We start from the raw sequence: 22,131 nt of genomic DNA on the forward strand, positions 1-22,131 counted from the left end.
TGGACTGAAGACAGTGAGGCAGCAACAAACTTCTTGCATTCTAGTAGTATTTGTTGGTTGCTGTTTGTTTGCCTCATTCATATATCACATTTCTGCACTATATATCAACCAAAGGCACAGTAATTTAAATGGGTTGCATTTACAGTTTAAAGCATTAAAACAAAATGGTACAACAATAAAACAGTGGAATTCTCTCTGGCCATTGGTGGTTGCATCAGCAACTGATGGCTTGAGCTCCCTGGCTCCTTTTCTGCCTTCCCCTCAAGGCACATATGCATAGACCCTGGGAAGGTGGAGGGAAGAGATGTCTCCAGCCACCTTGAGTTCTATTGGCATCTGATTTTAGGATTCTAACTGCTGGGTCTGGGTGAGTCAAGCTTGTGTGTAAAGCCATGATGGCTGCAAAAGAGCAATAGTCTCACAATTTATCTAGTTGCCTAATTACTTTGTGTTAAAAATATCCATGCCTCTTAAAAAAAGAAAAGAAAGCCAAAGCTGATAACTGTGCCTCTGTGGTGAAAACTGCCTCTGTGCACATTGCATAATTATACTGTGAGATTTAATAAGCTTCCCATCAGTTCTTGCTCTCTTATCTCTCTTTAATAAAATATTTATAACATTTCCTTTTTTAGCAGTCAAGTGCAAGCTCCTCCAAGTAAGATGATTAACTTTTGATCACAAATTAAGAAACAGCAGTGCTTCAGTGTCATGTGTTTCACTTTAAATCTTGTAGTTTTCTCCATGCAAGAGGAAGGAACAGATCTTATCTTGTGATTTTTATCAGAAATTGAATACTTTTTTTGCATCTGGTAAAAAAAGAATGAGGAGACTCAAGATAGCTAATATCCAATTTGATAGGATTATAAAAGGTGGTGAATGTTAGGTGCATGCCAAGGAGTAATATTTTCGGTGTATGTGGTTGCATTTTTTGTTTTAAATCTTGACAGTCTGCGTGGCAAGGGGGATTTCTATTCCTCTAAAATCTGCGTATCGGCAAGCCAACTGCTTCTTAGAACACTGGAAATGAATAGCTTGATATTTGGACTTGAAGACTTCATTCTGCTAGCACAATCAGTGCAGTACAGTTAACCTGGGAAAAGGCAGCTGACATTTCTTCATGACAGACAGAAGTGGAAGGACCCTAACTTGCAGGGTTCCCTCCCCCAAGAGATTGTTAGTCCATTCCTTTATAGTGGCTCATTTGGGCTCTCTGTCATCACCAGGATGCTGCCACTGAATGTGTGTCATGGTTACAGTAGAATGTTGTAACGTATCAGCCATGAAAGCCCAACGGGAAAGGCTGCAAATTCCTGGGCTGACCTTGGAGTAAGTATTGTCTGCCTTGTAATATTTTAATGCTTTCTGCATGGCACTAGCTTTTGTGTAAGCTGTAATTATTTAATGTGCGTTTTTGCTGACAGGCTCAGAGCACTGCAGCTTTAGGTCGCAGGAACATTTTCAAAATGCATTGCAGTTGCTTTCAGCAAATGTGTAAGCCTGAAGCCAGGATATTGCAGTATATTTTAGATTAAAGTTGCTGAATCTGAATGCACGAATTTGAGCATCCGGAAAGCATACAGCCGAAGAATGCTTCACTAGGCCATGGTGTTTCTTTTTTCTTCTCCTCTCTGTTACTGTTTGTTTATCCCAGTGCTGCCTTTTTGAAAGGCCTCTTTCTGTGCTGAATAATAGAGAGCTCTGCAAAAGATTAGAGCGGAAGAGGAATGCTATTTGTGAAAATTCATTGCATATGATCAGTGTTTTACTGAGTAGCAGAATACTGGTGAACTGTATTGCATTCTGAAATTTCTCCTTGATATTCTAGTCTTTGCACTAAATATGTTTGGCTAGGTAAGAGCTTTGTTTACTTAGTGGTCTTTTGGAGCTGATGGACTCATTTGAATGCTTTCAGTTTGCATTTAGAAAGCAGTTGCATAAAAACATGCATATTTGATTTATAGTGAACATGTTGACCATAATCTGATTCAGAAAGTGTTAACAGATTGCTTCTGAATTATTCAACCCAAACAGAATGTATATATATATTTGTGTCCCACACATACTTGCTGCATGGATATATATATATATGTGTGTGTGTGTGTGTGTTTGTTTACATATGTATGCAGTGTTTTCACAATATTTTATTTGGATAGGGATTGAACCAGATTTCAGATTGAACCAGATTGAATCAGATACAGTTATATTATTTTTCGATAGAGAATAGGCTAACTATAAGGTCAGGTTTTTTAAAGAAAAAAAATCATTATGATTAATCTACAAAGTATTACACAAACTATTTTGTGTGTGCTTCTGTTCGCAGTGCCATTTCCAATAAATTGTAACTATCACAAAGAAAAAAATTAATCCTATTACCAAAAATGGCGTTCTGATAGTTTTGAGCTCCCTAAATAGCCATGTCATAGAAACACTGATATTACTAAAGACAGTAGTTTCTGCTAGTGCTTGCTGTAGCATATATCATTTGTAGATAATTCGAAAGAATGATAGAAATGTGGATTTGGATATTGCTTGTTATTGGGAATAATAGGATGTTATAGGAGAAGGATGGACTCAAATGTTTCTGAATATGTGGAAATTAAGTGGTTTGGTTTAGTTGACCTTAACCAATATGTAGTAGTAAACTCCTACTTTTCTACAGTAATAGTGTATTAGTTCTATTAGGCTTAACATTATCATCTTTTCATCATTACATTATACAAATGTTATGCTTGAATATTAATCCATATTCAGAAATATCCATTGCTTTTTAATTAAAGTTCCTAGGATTAAGACATGTAATTTTATTACTTTTACCTGTTTTATTGACAGTTTGATAAAATCCTAAATTTTATTTTATTTTATTTTATTTTAGACATTTGAGACACTTAAAGTCAGCTGGCAAATTGGGAATGCGTTGGCCTTTTTTTGCTCCTCATCTGAGGTTTCTCTTTCCTAAAAAAACAATATAAACATTAGTTCATGGATGGACTTGTTTAGAATCAAGTTCCTCAAACTTTGGCTATTTTCCTTCCGGAGATTTGAGGTTTTGAACCAGTAACTCCATTATGTTAACATTTTAATAATAACCGAAGTAATCTTGATGAAGGCCATGTTCTTCCTACAGTTGGCATGTTTGTCTCTTTCATTCCTATCCTTTCTATACCCTGTTGCAACTCAGTACTGCCTAATTTGCTTCTGAGGGTAGATATCAGGGTTTTTTTTTAACTGATTATTTACTTACTGCTGTTCCTTTTGTCATTAGCATTATGTCTGGTGGACTTGTGTCAGAGGATGGATTAATGGTAGAATTTTAAAGAAAATCCCAAGTATAAGCAAATTATATTGGAGCTGAAAAGAAATTGAATGTGCTAACCATAGGCTGGAGTTAGGTCTTCAAATAGGCCAAAACTTGCTTCAGTGGGACTTATTCAGCCACATTGACACAGGATTGTAGTTGGCATCATTGTCAAGTACAGGCATGCTGTACGTTTTTCCAGATGTCCTAATAGTACAAATACTTGAGATTTCAGATGTCCAAATTTAGTGTTGCAAATCTGGAGTTTTTCAGTGACCGTACCACACTTTTCACAAATGGCACATCGCAAATATAAATAAGATTAGAGGCTGATGCTCTGCACAGGGAATGGAGGGCAGGAGCAGACCCTGCATGCACCGCTGCGAGGATATAAAAACCAGGCTTGCGCTGCTGCGTAAGTAGAACTGTTCTGCTCTTCCAAACTCCGGCACAATTGCACACTACGTAGATACTTCCATTATTCCCAATGGAAGTATCAGCACAGTGTGTGATTGCACAGGAGTTCGGAGGAGCAGAACAAACCCACCTACGCAGCAACGGGTGTGTGTGTGTCTGTTTTTTACATTGTTGCATCAGCACAGGTGGGTTTTGCTCCCATTCTCTGTTCCCTGTGCAGTATGTCAGCTGTTTTCATTTTTACTTGAGTTTTTATTTTTGTTTTAAGTTAATTTTGTTTCCTTTTATTTGCAATTTTTAAGCCATTTGCAGTTTTTCAGTAGTGTGTGGCACTCTTATATGCTATGCTGAAATAAGATTCGTTCAGTTCTTGTGCATGGACAATATTGTAGCTTAAGAGGTTAACCAAAGGCACAGTTCGTGCTACCTGAAAAACTTTCCTTTGCATGGAAATTCTGAATGGGGGCAGGGCTTCAGTTCTACTGAAATTTACATTATTCTTGCCTTTGTGCAAAAGAGTCAAAAATATATTTAGCAAGATATGGAACATAACTAGGGTTGCTTTAAAATTATCCATATGTTCAAACTTTTTAAAAAACTAAATTTGCACAATTAAGCTTTCCCCTCTTAATTTTTTTCAATTGGGAAGTTACTGCAAGGTCTGGGCTGTTTGCTAGAAATAGGTAGGGATTTCTCCCCCTCCGAAAGTGCTAAATATAGAGACTGCTACAGATTTCTCCTTTTCTTTTCAATATGATCACTTCAAATCATTTTAACAAGCTTGGTTTTCCATCAAAGAAAAGACAACGAATTGCCTGCCTACCCTTTGTCTTTAAGGCGAAGCCCCCTAAATTATCATAATATAATACTTTTGCTAAGCTTCTGTTTACTAGAGATGACGTTATTTTAACTTTCAGTCTCACCCCAAGAAGCCTGAGCCCAACCCCAACAAGCCCTTGCAGTCCATGCAGTCCTCTGTTCGCTTTTCATTTTTGGAGGTAAGCGAGTATACTTCCATTGTTGTAGTTCTTCCACGTTGTGTAGGGGGTGGAAATAGATAATCAAAGCATTTATATATGCATGCACAGCTAAGTACATATAGGAAGCTCTAAAAATGTTCCTTCCACAGTAAAGTGACAGTTTTTGCATGTATGGCAGTATCATACTGGAAGAATCAAATATATGGGGGGTGTTGGACATGGGTCTGGATTATGGAAAATGCAAGGTTTGTGGGTCAGTTTCTCAGAATTAGATCCTTGTAGTTCTTGTCATTGATTGCTTTTCTATTTACATTGCTGAAAGTATTCCAGTGGAATTATGTCCTAATTAAAACTTTATTTCGTTCCCTTGCTTTCTTCAGAAGTAATTTGACTGCTTGTGATCTGCCCAGGGGCTTGTTTCTCCTTCTGGTGGGTGCTGACCATTCAAAATTTCAATAATAAAATCAATACTTACCGGATTTTGTAGATTTCGGAATTCTGAAATTATGGGATAAGGGATACATTTTCAAAATAAGTCACAACTGGTAATAGTTTCAGGCCAGTGAAAATCACTATTCTAATCTGCATAGAGTTGACATATGCAACTCATGTAATACGTGAATATCAATATCATCTGATGTCTCATCATCCATCTTGCAGCAGAACTGCCTCTGTTGCAAAATACTGTTATTTGGGATACAAGAATGTCCATTAGGAATGCTTCACTTCTTAAAGCAACCTTTCTAGTCCCTCCATTTTGTTGGATTTTAACCAGTGTTTTATCCCAACTTTGTTACTTTCTGTCATTTATGGATGACATAATGTCAAGACATGGAAGCTCCGCTGTTGTGGCTTTTTATTTACTTCTCTATTTTATTTATTGCATGGATATAATGCTTTATAACTAATGTTTAGTAAATGGTATTCCACACATGCAGGTTTCTTGACGTTTCAGTCATCAGGAGATAAACCTGGATATCTCAGAATGATTCATGACTTAAACAGATTTAGTTTCCTAGATGCACCTTGGATTGCATCGCATCAAGTAAATGCTTGAAGGAGGCATTCTAGCTGCCTTTTTTAATTCATATGGCCAGTTGGACTATCCTGATATAACTATCAAATATCTTGATATCTTCAAATTATTACCAGCACACAGCTATAAAAGATTCTACATGCTCAAACAGGAAATAAATTTTTAGGGCCCACCCTTAAGCTTCAGTGTGCTGACAAGCTTTTGAATGGGGAATAAAAACCAGTTAGCTGGTGAACTGGCACAGCTGTATGCAACTATATGCATTGTTGAACTATAGTCAAGCTCTAAAATAATATGGAGTTAGATTGAAGTGGGACATAGCACAAATGGGATGGGCCAGTGTTTTTGTCTAGCACCTAAAGATAGTGTATCCGCTAAGGAATATAACCAATACTTTGTGTGTGTATAAAAATAAATTATAATATGTAATATACTTAAAATAATGTATAACAGATGTAATACAACATATAGTAATAGCCAATATAGTCATTAAGTTCACTTAATGACTTTTGAGTACTTGTTGCTGAAGCATTGCTGAAACTAAGGTGATGTCAAACTAATCACTACTTTGGATGTACCCGAAAGCCCTTGTAAGAGCGAGATGAAAGTATAATTAAACTATTTGAGAGTGAGTTGGCATTGCAATTTATATATGCAGTATTTTGAAAGATGTCTGCTATCTTTGCTTTGCACTGGATACTAGGGCACTTATATCTGTCCTTCCCAGTCTCTGAAGGATAACAGTTATGCATATCATTGAGGCTGGGTTGCCCTAAGGGAGCATGCCATTATGGAATACATATCAGATAATTGGACCATGTTTTCTTTCAGAAATAGTGATGATGTAACAGAAGCTCTGACTTTAAGAATGTGAATTTTTCATTATTATGCACTGAAAATGATAACTTGGTTAAGGAAAGCAACTTTTAAAAGAGAGCTTTAGAGATTGTAGTGACATTCTATAATGTAATAAAGAACATGTTATAGTGTAACATATGGTAAGCAACATTTCAGCTTAGCATAATAGGTCTTGCATATTTCCACAGTTGTTTACAAAAAGAGGTATTTAATGTTGGAATTAAGGTTGGTTTAAGGAACTATCCACAGCACTAAAGTAATGCAAAGAAAATCTGCAAGAAACTAAACGAATTAAGTGCAGCAAGTCTCCAAAAGCAAAGTTTCACGTTAAGAGCCTCTTACAGGGCCATATCATGCATAGGACTCTTAGTGAGTTTTTTGGGGAGAAGCAAGTATTCTGCCTTGTTAAATGGACAACTGTATTTCTTTAAGGCTCAAGGACTAATTCTAAACTTTAACTGATTAAGAACATTGCATTCTACTGTATAAGTTGATTCTCCGTACAATTGGCTTGTTTCTTGTGATCTCATTCAAATTGTTTTCCCTGGTTATTTGTATTGCCCATGCAGATATAGGCAAGGTGTTGCTCAGTTAAAGCTTGTTCACCTCTTACCTTCCTGAAGCCACAGCTTTAAACAAATAATTGCTTCCTTGTGAGAGTTGCTCAATTAAACACTTGCAGCCCCAGAACTGTAAATTTGCATAGGTTCCTATTTTTACAACCAAAAAGCAGGGGAAGGCGTAGATGGAAACTATGAACCGCATGTAAACTAGGTTTACCTAGGGCAAACTAGGCTGCAGGTCTGTTGCCAGAGGACACTACTACTACCACCACCACCACCACCACCACGGAATATAGCCTCTATTTTGTCCTAGCGTGTGCTATGAAGGTTGGCATCTGTTTCAGGCTAACAAGACTGTCATGAAGGGCATTGTCCTTTGAGCCTGGGAAAGGCGAGAACCATACCAGTGCTCTTTCATTTTTGATGAAGCTAAATTGCCAGCCTGGCTAGTAAGGGTCCTGGGGCAATGGAGAGATCCCAACAGACTGACCAACCACCTGCTAATGCAATCAAAACCATTTCTAGCCACTGGTTGAATGGGTATATTTGGAACCCCGCCTTTGTGTTCCTGCCAGTTAATGCTGAAGACCCCACCACCACCATGCAATTCTCCCATATCTCAATAACAAATTATTAGCATACTTGCTGCAATGCCCTGAGAACTCTGCTCAAGAGACCCCCATGCCCATGGTCCAAAATTAATATAACTGGCCCAAGCACAGACCCCAGTGTGCACAAGGCCAGCCCAGAAACTGGAGAACTGCCTAGAGAGGAACACAGATTTTGGCGTTTGTGTTGGTGAAAGGCTATACCCTTCATCCTTTCCCTCACATTCTTCAGCTCTACCAAGTTCTTAGGATATAGTTCTTCCCCCTTTCCCTTAGAACCTATTCACTGTTGAGGAACTCTCCTCCCCCTCACCTTTTTATGGTGCTTACAGCTTGGCAGCCAGAATCCCAGCAAGTATTTGTACAGTCTCTACAATGGTGCTGTGCTGTTATCAAGTGATAAACATGCATGTGTGGAATTGCACTGAAGCATTATGCCATCTATTTAACTCATTTGCATTTCCCTGTATTTTAGTTGAATTTGATGCCTATTTGATAGGACAAAGAGCAAGTTCTGTATTGTTTTCATATGGGAAGTTTGCAAATGTAATTGATGTATGTGCATGTTTATATTTGATAGTAAATAAGAGGGTGACTCTTCAAAAGCAGATGCTTTCAAACAGCTTTTTATAGATCTAACAAAAAAGTATACAATGCTGCTTTCTTCTGAAATGTGACCTAATTCTTTATGATTCTGTAAATTCAACTTTGAAATGAAATTGACTAACCTTTCTAATTAACGTGCACTAATTGTTGCCAACTGTGCAGGAAATAGAACTACATTTTATTCTGATCTAGGACGGCTGCTGTCATAATTGAAACAGTATGGGGGTTACCAGCCAAATCCTCAGTGACATGTTGATTCAGTGTGGCTCAGAAACAATACCCATCTCCCCTGTTTTCTTCCCATTATTCCTCTGTCTCTTCCCTCTTCCTCTGTTACTCCCTCTGTGCTGTAATGTCTGTTTTTTCATCTTCATAACCTGTTGATGAAATAAAATAAAAGCTCGCAGGCTAATTCCTTCTGAAAGATTGTGCAGTGCTTGCACCTAAACTGTGATAGTTCTGGCCAGCTACTCTGTGCTGCCATCACATCAACATATTCTGGTAGCAAACATGACTTGTCCCCTTAGCTAAGCAGGGTCCACCCTGGTTGCATATGAATGGGAGACTAGAAGTGTGAGCACGGTAAGAGATTCCCCTCAGGGGATAGAGTCACTCTGGGAAGAGTAGATGGTTCCAAGTTCCCTCCCTAGCTTCTCCAAGAGAGGGCTGAGAGAGATTCCTGCCTGCAACCTTGGAGAAGCCACTGCCAGTCTGTGAAGACAGTACTGAGCTAGATGGACCTATGGTCTGACTCAGTATATGGCAGCTTGCTATGTTCTTATGCGCTCCCCCTGTGTGTGTGTGCCCCCTCGTGTGTGTGTGTGTGTGTTTGCTTCTACTGCCATCTGTATATTTAATCCCCGTAGACGTGCCTCTGTGGGGATGCGTCCCGGCAACCCAGCTGATTGGCTGGGCAGCGGACGCGCAGGATTGGCTGGGCAATGGTTGGCCACTTAGGGAAGTGGCCGCTTAGGGAGGAAAGGAAAAGAAGGAAGGGAACTGAACGGACTGGGGTGGGGGAGGGGGGAAGCTGTGGGGAGAGAAGGCTACGGAGCCTGGCTGGGCAGAGACGCAGAAACGGCTGGCTGCTTCGGAAGACGCTCACTAGAGGGAGGGCCATGCAGGAAGGAGCTGGCTGAACGCTTGACTGCTCAAGGAGGTGGTGGCAACGGCCAGCGGGAAAAACACAAGCAGCCTAGAAAGCGACGGGGTGGGGCGGAAGCACGAATGAGAAAGAGAAAATGAGAGAGAAAGGGGGAAATGGAGGAGGGAGCAAGCTGGGGCAGAAGGCTGGGGGGGAGGGGACTGGGGCAGAAGGCTTGGGGGAGGGGACTGGGGCAGAAAGCTTGGGGGGAGAGCAGACGGGCTGAAGGCTGGGGGGAGTGTACTGCGGAGGCAAGCGGTGGGCCACGGAGCCGGTACTTGGCCCAGCGGCGGGCCTGCCAGGTGGTGGGCCTGCCCCGCCCCGCCCCACCCGCGGAAGCCAGGCGGCGGGCCACGGAGGCCAGGCGGCAGCAGGCCCAGCTTGCCCATGGAGGCAAGGCGCCCGTGGGAGGCCAGGGCGGGAGGGAACCGGGCGGCGAAACTTCCCTTTTCACCGCCTGGGAGGAGGAGCAGCGGCGGTGGGGCCCTTTGCGGCCACCTGCCACCCGGTAAGGCCTGTGGCATCAGAGGTAAAGAACTCAGTGCGGGGAGGGGGAGGGAAAGAGAGAGTGGGGGAGGGGGAGGGCAGGAGAGAGTGGGGCAGGAGGGGGGGGAAGCCAGCTCCAAATAGCACACAGATGCTCCATAAATGGCAATGCAATATTTGTGGCAATGCAGGCTATATATATATTTCTCCTAGGTGTGCCTGGGGAAAATGCGTCCCGGCAGCCCAGCTGATTGGCTGGGCTGCAGAGGCACCTGATTGGCTGGCACACCCAGGAGGAGGAGAATTGGCCGGCCCACGCTGGCAAGCTTGGCCTGGCGACTGGTGGTGGTCCCAGGCTCTAGCGAGTGGGAGAGGCAGGTGAGGGGGGGAGACAGAGCGAGTGAGAGAGGTGCGCGGGGGGGAGAGAGAGCAAGAGAGGCGCGGGGGAGAGAGAGAGATAGAGCGAGAGAGGCGCGGGGGGAGAGACAGATCGAGCGAGAGAGGCTCATGGGGAGGGGGAGACAGAGCGAGCGAGAGAGGCGCGGGGGGAGAGAGACGACGTGAGCGAGAGAGGCGCGGGGAGAGAGAGACAGCACGAGCGATAGAGGCGCAGGGGGAGACAGTGCGAGTGAGAGCGAGCGATAGAGGCGCGCAGGGGAGAGAGCGCGCGAGTGAGAGAGGCGCATGGGGGAGAGACAGAGCGAGCGAGAGAGGCGCGCGGGGGGGAGAGCGAGCGAGAGAGGCGCGCGGGGGAGAGACAGAGCGAGCGAGAGAGGCGCGCGGGGGAGAGACAGAGCGAGCGAGAGAGGCACGCGGGGGAGAGACAGACCGAGCGAGAGAGGCACGCGGGGGAGAGACAGAGCGAGCAAGAGAGCTGTTGTGGGGGGGGAAAGAGCGAGTGAGAGAGCTGTGGGAGGACCAGCCAAACAAATTCTTCCAAATAACCCCCCAAAGGAAGTGAATTACCACACAGATGCTCTGTGCGGGTTCAGCTAGTAACCATTAAAAGAACAAGGGGTAGATCGGGAAAAGAGTCAAAAGAACTACCAGCTGGAGATTGGAGAGGCACAGACAGATTATGGGATCCTTCCCAAACAGTTGTGAACGATGTAAATACCTAGAGAGCATGGAGATGTAAACATAATTCAGTGCTGCAGTAACTCCTTCCTGACTATTTCCCCAACTAATTACCTTCAGAGCAAGGCAGCATACTGAACAAGGGTCTGCAGAGGGAATGAGGGAGTGTCCCTTTCTTGTGCAGCAAGAACTGTCTTCTGATCATGAAATACATGGTTGTGATACAATGTAATGTTGCTTCATTTTGACAGCTAAGCCTTGCATCTCATTGTTGCACTATTTAATCTGCCATATTTTTATTTTCTAGCCAGAGAAGGGATTTCTTCTGAATATTCCCAAACAGAGTCTCTCTTACCTGCAGCCATGATAGATGTTTTTAGGCAGGTGCTGGCTATCAACACTAAAAGTTGTTTCTTTCTCCTGACTAACAAAGTGCTTCTGGAAGGGTATCACTCTAGTGCCAATTTCCAAACCGTTGTGTTAACTGCTTCTGCTAAGTCTAGAGCTTACATTCCCAACTTGTGTTATGCTTGTGCAAAATTTGCACAACTGCTGCATATTTCATTTATTTTAAAGGGAAATTTTGCACAGTTGGGCAAATCCCTGTTTTTAGTGCAATTATTCAATCTTTTTGCACTAGTGCAATTTTGCTTGCCACGTAAGTGCTTCATTACTCAGAATGTCAGGCAGTGTTCCTTTCTGTTTTAGTCTACCACTTTCTCTTTGTCCTATAACTGCTCTTCCCTGTCTGTCCTCCTGCCCATATAGTTACAGGGTAAATCCATGTTCTTCATGACAAAGAAGGCAAATGTCCATATTCTTTTATTGGTAGGTAGAATATTTATAATTGGAGTTTGGATTCTAGAGTAGAGCTAGTTGTGGAGATCGGGTAATTACTAGACCTAAAATAGGAGTAAAAGTCACCCAGATGTATTTTGCCACCCCTTTCTTACCACCCCTGTCTTGCCTCTAGTGCCAAGCTATGATAGAACTACATGAACTATTATGCCATATTGTGGGAAGTGAAAATGTTTTCCCTACAGGTCTCTTTACAAAGGAAGGCAGTAAGTTCATAAGACAGCCATACATTCAGTTTCAGTATTAAGTCCAGTTTATTTTAAAAAGAGAAACTTAAAGCTGAACGTATACATTAAAAAAACACACAAAATGCAGATCTTAAATTCAGTTATTTTGAAACTGATTTTTAACTACTTAGTATGCCAGGTGCTTCTTTAGCAACTTTTCTTTTTGTAGTTCCAGGCAGACAACAAAATTGGGATTTGGGGTGCTCGTATGTACTGTGCTGAGCTTGCTGGGTCACAGCTTCTCTACATCAGAATGTTTCAAGTTCCCTCTCTGGCTTCTCCAAGATAGGGCTGAGAGAGATTCCAGCCTGCAACCTTGGAGAAGCCGCTGCCAGTCTGTGAAGACAATACTGAGCTAGATAGACCAATGGTCTGACTTAGTATATGGTAGTTTCCTATGTTACGTCTATATTAAAGTTTATCTGGCTTAAATGTACAAGATGTCTCTTATTGGGACCCTAAACTTCCCTTCAATTTTCAGCTTTTGGTTTTCTATTGGAACAAATCATTAACATGTATTTATCAATTGAATACTATCTTATGAATAAGATTTAGGTATTAGCAACTGGTGATTTAATAGCTGAGGCTTACAATTTTAAATAAAGCTGTCACTAGGAAATAATTAAATGTAGTATATAAAACATGTCTTTGTAAGCCTGTTTTCGCTTCATAAGCTGTATTTTATCACTCTTTTGTACACCTGTGAGTGAATTAATGTTTATTTTAAAGTTTTATCTTTGTGCAGCAGCTGTACTGTTCCTTTTCAACGGCCTTGAGTAGGTGAGAGCTGAAAGAAATGTTGGATATATAACTGTTCACCTCAAATACAGCCCTAACTATTTGTGTTTCCTTGTATATTTTATCTTGGGCATATGGCTTTGTTGGTTTGCCAGTCTTTAGGAGACGTTTATGCTATCAAATTTTGAAGCATAATCAAAATAAAAAATGTTTTAATCAGTATGTTCATACATCTTTTAGTTGCCTGTCAGTTCGGCTGATTCCAACAGGTATTTCACTTCCTTGGGCCAAACTACACTTTATGTTAAGCATGTGCTTGAAGCTGCATGCTTGTGTTTTGCTCTCTAAACAGCTACTATATTCTGGGAAGTCCCATGGTGTTTGGCGGCTTTACTACTTTGCCCTGCTGGTTCTGATCTGGATGCTGCATCTCCTATGCCTGCTCTTTGTCCCACTAAGCAAGTTCCCAGTGGGATCTTGCCTCTGGGGTAAATAGTCACAGAGGAGGCCATTCTGGACTAGGCCATGATGAGGATAAAGCCACCCTTCATCCATGCCATAGTCTCAGACTGGTTCTTTCCCTTTCCAGGTGCTATTTAGAAAGTTTTTTTAAAAACACACACAAATGTGTCAGCTTGGTCTCAGGTTATCATACGATACAGTCATCTTGCTGAAGATGAGCGGGTCTAAGTTTGGTTAGCGTCTGGATAGGTAACTGTTGGACCACCTTGAGTTTTGTGGTGGGATGGGACAGAAATTGTCCTAAAATTTTAAAAAATCTCTAGTGAGGAGAAAAGTTACATTAAGAATATGCTTAATGTCATGTGTAATTTGCTCCCTAGTTCTTTCCTTCTTCATTGCCTCCATGTGTCTCACCCTTAGCTCAGAAAGATCTCTCTTAATTCTTGTTTCAGAGCATAGACTTGAACCAATGCTGCTTATTTCCAATTCTATCCCCTTTGTTCTGTGAATAGCTCCCCAATAGCTCTACTAAGAAAACCCAGCTGTGACTCACTAATTGATTTTCCATCTAAGACATGTTGAGTACACCAGAATTACACTGATGCATATTTTGGTAACCATGTAAGGGGAATATAAGTATTCCTAAACATTGACAGCATCATGGCATAAGCTTGAAAACTACTGTGCTATAGGGTGAAGTGGTGTTGGCTGCAAAATGCTTATTTTGATTTTATGGAACAAGTGATCATGTTCAATTTCTGAAACCTGAAAACTGCCTTGCAAGTATTCTCCTGGATTTGAATCCAATATCTGAAGTGGCATAAATGGGATTTCACTGGAAGCTTCATTGATTGATCGATTGCTTAAGTGCCATCAAGTCGGTATTGACTCTTAGCGGCCACATAGATAGATTCTCTCCTGGATGATCTGTCTTCAGCTTGTCCTTTAAGGTTGCTCTGTGGAGAATTATTTGCTGTCATAATCAATTCCATCCACCTTGCTGCTGGTTATCCTCTTCTCTTTCCTTCAATGTTTCCTAGCTTGCTTTATTTATTTATTTATTTATTTATTTATTTATTTATTTATTTATTTATTTATTTAACCTGTTTTTATTCTGCCCAAAACTTACATCTCTGGGCGGTTTACAACAAAATAAAAACAGAAAGCAAAACATTAGTTAAAACAAAAACAGAAAGTTTAAAACATTACAACCATTTAAAAATTTTTAAACAATATTTTAAAACAGCATTAAAACCATTAAAACAATAATTATGCACTGGGTTTTCACATAATGTGTCGGAAGTATGATTGTTTGAGCCTGGTCATTTGTGCCTCGAGTGAAAATTCTGGATTGATTTGTTCTATGATCCATTTTTTTGTTTTCCTGGCTGTCCATGATTTATTGATTGATGAAGTGCCATCAAGTCGGTGTCAACTCTTAGCAACAACATAGATAGATGCTCTCCAGGATGATCTGTCTTCAACTAGCCTTTAAGGTCTCTTGGTGGTGTATTCATTGTTGTTGTAATCGAGTCCATCCATCTTGTTGCTAGTCATCCTCTTCTTCTATTTCCTTCAACTTTCCCCAGCATTATGGACTTCTCAAGGGAGTTGGGTCTTTGCATAATGTGTCCAAAGCATGATAGTTTGAGCCTGGTCATTTGTGCCTTGAGTGAAAATTCTGGATTGATTGATTCTAGGATCCATTTGTTTGTTTTCCTGGCTGTCCATAGTATCCTCAAAAGCTGGGGTGTAAGTACTATTAGGCAAGGGGAGACAGTCATCTTGGGCCCCACTGCCTCAAGGGGCCCCCCAGAGGCACATCACATGACTCTCCACCCGCCCGTGTTTCACCCCCTATGAATTATATTGAGTCTCTTGGAGATCGGCAGTAGCAGAGAGTAAAAAAACCAGATTCAATGTGAACTAGATATTTGCCATATTCATAATAGGGATGTGAGTGTGAGTGCGCTATATATTGCGAAGTGTGTTTGTGTGTGTATATCAGTGAGGGGCCCATTTTAAAATCTTGTCTCTGGGCTCACTCCAACCTTGCTACACCCCTGCTCAAAAGTCTTCTCCAGGACCAAAGTTCAAAAGCGACAATGCTTTTTCTGTCTTGCTTCTTCAGAGTCCTGCTTTCGCATCCATAGAGTGTCATGGGGAAAACCATTGTCTGAACGATTCTAATCTTTGTATGTGTAGACACATCTCAGCATCTAAATATCCTTTCCAAGGCCTTCATTGCAACCCTACCAAGTGTTAGTCTGCGCCGTATTTCTTGACTGCTGTATCCTCTACTGTTGATGGTCAATCCTAAAAGGCAGAAGCTATCCACCACTTCAGTGTCTTGATTATCAATTCTGAGGCTGGTTGCTGTACCCATTGTCATTAGTTTAGTCTTCCTTACATTTAGTCGTAGTCTCATTTTTTCACTCTGCTCCTTGACTTTCATTACTAGATCTTGCAGATCATCCGCATTCTCAGCTTCTCAGCTGGGTATGTAGACTGACCTCTTCCAATCTGTTGGCCACTGTGTCATTCTTCAAATTTGTGGCATAGCTTGGTTAGAGCTTTGACTGATTCTACTTCAGTTGCCTGCCATATTTCTGTAGCTATTCCATCAATTTCTGTAGCCTTATGATTTGGTAATGACCAGAGTGCTGATCTTACTTCATCTTCCTATCCTAGAGGTTCCTGTAGGTAGGGAATATAGAGTATCTTGGATGTTGACGTCCCTGCTGTACAGATTTTCAATATATTCTTTTCATCTCTGTTTGATCCTCTCTTAATCAGTTACTATCTGTCCTTTGGCATCCCTTAACATACCAACTCGAGATTTATTTATTTCTTACTGTATACTGCCCTTCCAAAAGTAGCTCAGGGCGGTTTACACAGATAAATAATAAATAAGCAAGATGGATCTCTGTCCCCCAAAGGGCTCACAGTCTAAAAAGAAACATAAGATAGACACCAGCAACAGTCACTGGAGATACTGTGCTGGGGGTGGACAGGGCCAATTACTCTCCCCCTGCTAAATAAAGAGAATCACCATGTTAAAAGGTGCCTCTTTGCCAAGTTAGCAGGGGTTGGAACCTCCTTCTGAGTCCAGAGATGTTTTGGAAAACTTGCCTTGTTTTTCCATGTCTATTTCCATCCTCAAGGTCTTTACAGATGTCATTGTAGTACTGCCCCTTGTCTCTTCTAACAGCTTTCTGAAATTCCCTGTTAAGTTCCTTCCTGAGGTCTTTATATTTCTTGACTTTGGCTTCTCTCCTCTTCTTGGTAATTTCCACCATTTGTTCTGAAATGCATTTTGCTTTCAATTTGATTTCTGTGTACTCCATCTGGTGATGTCCATGTGTATAGGCACCGCTTTGGATGTTTGAAGAATGTGTTAGCAATGAAGGGATCATTGGCTTGGCACAAACTAATAAGTCGTTCTCCTGCTTCATTTCTGTTTCCTAGGCCATACAGTCAGATGCTTGTTTTCCTCCTTACCATTTCTAACTTTGGCATTCCAGTTTCCAACCACCACCAGCCCATCTTGCTTGCATGTTCTGTCAATTTCAGTCTAAACTTGAGCATAACACTCATCAGCTTTCTCTTCTTCTACATCAGTCGTTGGGGCATAGATTTGAAAAATTGTCATGTTAAAGGGTTGACCATGAAATCTAATTAATATTAGTCGGTCACTGGCCGCATTGTACCCAAGTCCTGTCATTGTTATATCCTTCCTGACTATAAAAGCAATGCCATTCCTTCTTTGTTTTTCATGTCCTGAGTAGTAAACGGTATGATTTTCTGACTGAAAGTGTCCTATTCCAGTGCATTTTAATTCATTGATGCCCAAGATGTCAATCTGTAGCCGATTCATTTAATCTTTCACTGTGTCGAGCTTTCCCAGCTTCTTATGTTGCACATTCCCATTGTAATTCTGTCTTTGCAGCTTTGGATTTTCTTTCCTCACATGGCAACATCAGCTCCTAGACTTCCAAAAGGCTTTAATCTAACTGTGTCATAAACACCATCGGTACTCTGAGAGATCCTCAGCTCTTCCTCAATAGTATGTTGAGTACCATTCGACCTGAGGGGCCCATCATCCGGCACTACACCACCAGTCATTCTATTTTGTCTATCCATGTGGTTTTCTTGATAAAATACAGGAGTGATTTACCATTGCCTTCTCCTGCACAGTATGAAATGATGCCTTTGTTGTTGTCACTGACGTGATCGTACGCCTCTAGCACCTTCCTATATCGCTGCTGCCCAATATAGGTGCCTGTTTGCATTGGCTGGGCATCTGGGATGATCTCCATGCTTTGGGTGACGCTACTGGGAGTATACCTCTCGGCGTACTTCACTCATCCCTCCCAGGAACCACCACTACCACCCCCGCCACCATGAGGCAGCATAGCAGGACTTGGTGGGGTGAAGGGAAGATTCATAGCCCTGTTCAAATATATAATGTTGACTCAGATGCAGCATTTCTAAATTGATATATGAAAGGAAATGGCTACCAGTAGGAAACTCAGCTCGGCATTTAAATCAAAGTATAGTATGAATAGATGTCAAAGTTGATTTTAAATTGTGTGCCTCATCATTTTGTTGTTACTACTTGCCTCCTGAACATTTACTGGACATATCACAAATAAGTTTTTTTAATTATAAAATTAAACACATTATAATTTCACTTTATATAATAAACAATAATCAAAATGTTATAAATATCACATTGAATATGAAAATTAAAGGGCATTCCCGTGTTGAATGCATTGCAAAACTTATTCATACAAACTTTTTCTCAAGTAAATTCTGAGTAGCAAGAATTTTAGATATATATAAGTCAACAGGAAGTGATAAAGACTCTTCAAAAAGTGTGAAATGTCATTATCTAATTTTGGTAAAGAAATGTTAAAGTATTCAGAAAGCAATATTGAACTTATATATTCAATAGTTCAGTTTTAAATTTCTACCACATAGCTGAAAAACATTGCAATATTAATACTATACTGGCTTTGCCAATATTAAATAAAAAGTGAATATTCAGTAACATTTTTATACTGCTTATAAAAAGTTGATTTTTTGCACATCTTGGAGACTAATTTTATTTCTTCTGTTGTGTCATTTTGCAAACAATCCATTCATCACCTGTGAGTGATCGGTGGATAATTTCCAATATTTTGCTATTAGTTGCTTAGCAGGGTATATATATATATAAAGGATATCTTTTCTTTATGGCAGACTTTGACAAACAGTTTGACAAACAAAAAATTACCAATCGTAGTGCTAGACATTATGAACCAGGGGTGGGTAAATGGGCTTCTCTTTATCCACTTTACAAGATAACATACTTAGAAGAAAAACAGAGTTGCCTAGGACAAATAAAGATTTTATTAAATAAGTTTTCCTCTGAATATTGCAGTCTAGGTGCCATGGTTACATTTCTAGACACCTGATATTTGTCAAACCCTTATTTATGGTTATTTGGAATATTCACAAGCATAATTTTAGAGTCCAATGTTAAACCTCTTGATACCTTTTTTGGACCATTGTTCATAACCTTTGAACCTCAGGACATAGCTACCACATGCAGAAAGTTTCTGTCTCATAGCTTTCATATCTTTCATGGCAGAGGATCCTGAGCATATATACCTGTTACTGAACCAGGCTTTTCAGGGATGGAGGCTAAAGAACTGAGTCAGATAGAAGTGACAAGAGATGATGTTCTAAACTGTCTGGAAAAACGGAAAACTAACAAATCACGAGGGCAGGATGGCATCCATCCAAGAATCCTTAAATAACTCAAATGTGAAATTGCCGACCTCCTTGCGACTGGAAAGTAGCAAATGTAACAACAACTTTCAAAAAGGGATCCGGGTCAATCCAGGAAATTACAGGCCGATTAGTTGTTCCAGGCAAATTGATGGAAAACATTCTCAAGGATAGAATTGTAAAACACATAGAAGAACTGGCCCTGCTGGGGAGAACCAGCATGGCTTCTGCAAAGGTTAATCTTGCCTCACAAAACTTTTGGAGTTCTTTGAGAGTATCAACAAGTGTGTGGATCAAGGTGATCCAGTTGATATAGTATACCTGGACTTCCAAAAAAGCTTTCAACAAAGTTTCTCATCAAAGACTCCTAAGAAAACATAGCAGTCAAGGGATAAGAGGACAAGTACATGTGTGGATTAGTAACTGGTTGAAGGATAGGAAACAGAGGGTAGGGAGAAATGAAGAGTTTTCACAATGGAGGGAAGTAAGAAGCGGGGTCCCCCAGGGATCTATACTGGAACTGGTGCTTTTTAACTTATTCATAAATGATCTAGAAGTAGGGGTAAGCAGCGAGATGGCCAAATTTGCAGATGATACCACACTCTTTTGGATAGTGAAATCCAACAACGAATTGTGAGGAGCTCCAAAAGGATCTCTCCAAACTGGGGGAGTGGATGACAAAATGGCAAATGCAGTTCAGGGTTGGCAAGTGTAAAGTGATGCACATTGGGATGAAAACCCCCAACTTCAAGTATATGCTGATGGGATCAGAACTGTCAGTGACTGACCAGACGGGGGATCTTGGGGTTGTGTTGGACAGCTTGTTGAAAGTGTCAACTCAATGTGCAGCAGCTGTGAAAGGCCAATTCCATGCTAGGGATGGCAATGCTGGTGTAGGGATCTGTGGTTGTGCTACAAGCATCACCTTATTTCTTCCCATTGTTGCAAATGAGGAAAACGGTGGTAATGCTTCTGGGTCTGCGGCAGCATCACCTCAGATCCCTCCCATTTTAGCAGTGCTTGCACCACCCATTTTAGCAGTGCTTGCACATCCTGTCAGTCAATAACATTAGAAAAAGTTTAAATAAACCCTTAATGTTGATTACATTAAAATGTCAAATTCTGCTAAGGGAATTCTTTTCAATCACCATTCAGTTTCAGTGTATAACTTATTTTTTAAAAATATTTATAGCCCACCCCTCCAGTGCACTACTGCTCAGGGCAGCTTACAACATTGATAAAATAGATAGAATACAGAACAATAAAAATAATATAAGTTAAGAAAGCAACAACAACAATGTATATAACGCTTTTCAACAAAACTTTTCAAAGCTCTTTACATAGAGAAATAATACATAAACTAGCTGACCTGGTGCAGAGTGTCTGTGCCCCTAGCTCTCCCTGACTCTTTCCCCCCTTCAGCCCCTTCTCCCACTTCAGCCCCTTCTAGTTCTACCTTAATCTCCCTCCATTTCAGGCCTCAGCCAGTTCTCTTCCCATTCCTTCAGCCAGTCTCTCTCACTGCCCTCTCTGCTGGCAGCTCTCACCCTCCCCGTGAAGAGGACAGCAGCCCCGTTTTCACTGTCTGCTTGGCCGCTTGCAATGCCACCTCCTCCTCCTGCCAGCTCTCATTCTCCTCACCAGGAGCTCAGTGGCCCATTTTTGTTGGTTGCTTGGCCATTTGCAGTGGCGCTGCCACATTCTCCTCAACCTCCCCCACCTCCCTCTCCCCACCAGCTCTCATCCTCCTTGCGAGGAGGTCAGCGATCCCATTTTTGCTGCATGCTTGGCTATCTTCGGCAGCTTTCAATGGCGGCGCTTCCTCCTCCTCGGTCTCTCTACTTCCCTCCTCAACAGCTCTCTTTACTGCTCTCTCACCAGGGCCCGCCTCCATCTCCTCCTCACCCTGCTGCGGCTACCATCTCCCCACCGCAGCCAGGTCCTCCACTGCTGCTGCCTTACTGCCATGCATCTGGTGGACTGTCCTCTTCCTCCTCAGGCTGGCGGGGCTTTACCCGCCACCTGTCCTCTTTCTCAGGTCGATGGGCTTTGCCTGCCGCGCCCGTCCTCCTCCTGCCGCCGGTCCTCCGCCTCCTTCCCATGGTGGCAATGGTTGCCGGTGTTCTCAGGATGCGTGGCTGGAACTGTTGTGCGTGTCTCCCCCTCTTTCAGCCAATCACCTCCTTTGTGCCACGTCCCCACGCACCCAGTCTTGGAGAAATAATTATATAGATAAGATGTTTCCATGTTCCCAAAGGGCTCATAATCTAAAAAGAAACATAGACATCAGCAAAAGTCACTGAAGATACTGTGCTGGGGGTGGATAGGGCCAGTTACTCTCCCCCTGCTAAATAAAGAGAATCACCACGTTAAAAAGGTGCCTCTTTGCCTGGTTAACAGGAGCAGGCTATAACCGCAATTAAAATGACATTTAAAAAAAAAAAACAATAGCCAATAAAAAAGCCAATAAAAGCCAAATAAAGTTAATTTGCCAATAAACTTTTTAAAAATTACCAATAAAAAGCTAAACACTAAGAAACCTACCATGTATAAGAAGCGGATAAAATTTTAAAATGCCCTTTCTAAAAAGATGTGTCTCCAGTTCCTTAAAACACTGAGGGATGGAGCATGGCCAAGCAATTCTGGGAGGACATTACAAAGTTGAGGAGCCACAACTGAAAAGGCCCAGTCTCTAGTCTTTGCCAGCTGGATCTCCATTAGTGGCAGGACAGTGAGCAGGGCCTGAGATGCCTAACAGAGACCCCTGGCAGGTTTATGAGGGTAAATATAGTCCGACAGGTACCCGGGTGCTAAGCCATGTAGGATTTTAAAGGTCAAAAACAGCACCTTGAACCTAGCCCAGAAGTGGAATTGGTAACCAGTCATGCCGCTGCAGGATGGGCATAACACTCATGAAGCGACTTGCGCCCAAAAACATCCTGGCAGCAGCATTCTGGACCAGCTGAAGCTTCCAAACCACATTGAAGAATATTTCCACATA

At 41.6% G+C, this 22,131-nt stretch overlaps 1 protein-coding gene across 13 annotated transcripts in view; it reads left to right on the top strand.

The window, feature by feature from the left end:
• MAST4 (microtubule associated serine/threonine kinase family member 4) overlaps positions 1 to 22,131 on the top strand; it is a 443,961-nt gene that overhangs the window by 250,986 nt on the left and 170,844 nt on the right. For 6 of the 13 annotated variants that reach the window (XM_053288780.1, XM_053288778.1, XM_053288779.1 and 3 more), the window contains one exon: positions 4,630 to 4,710. The exons of 4 other annotated variants lie outside the window; for them this stretch is intronic. In XM_053288780.1, the coding sequence (XP_053144755.1) occupies positions 4,630 to 4,710 (81 nt within the window). Of the gene's footprint in view, positions 1 to 324; positions 368 to 1,223; positions 1,327 to 4,629; positions 4,711 to 22,131 lie in introns of those variants that run through there. 3 more of the 13 variants (XM_053288787.1, XM_053288790.1, XM_053288793.1) reach the window with 3 other exon arrangements.

Source organism: Hemicordylus capensis, chromosome 2, assembly GCF_027244095.1.
Source record: "Hemicordylus capensis ecotype Gifberg chromosome 2, rHemCap1.1.pri, whole genome shotgun sequence".
NCBI classification, from domain to species: Eukaryota; Metazoa; Chordata; class Lepidosauria; order Squamata; family Cordylidae; genus Hemicordylus; species Hemicordylus capensis.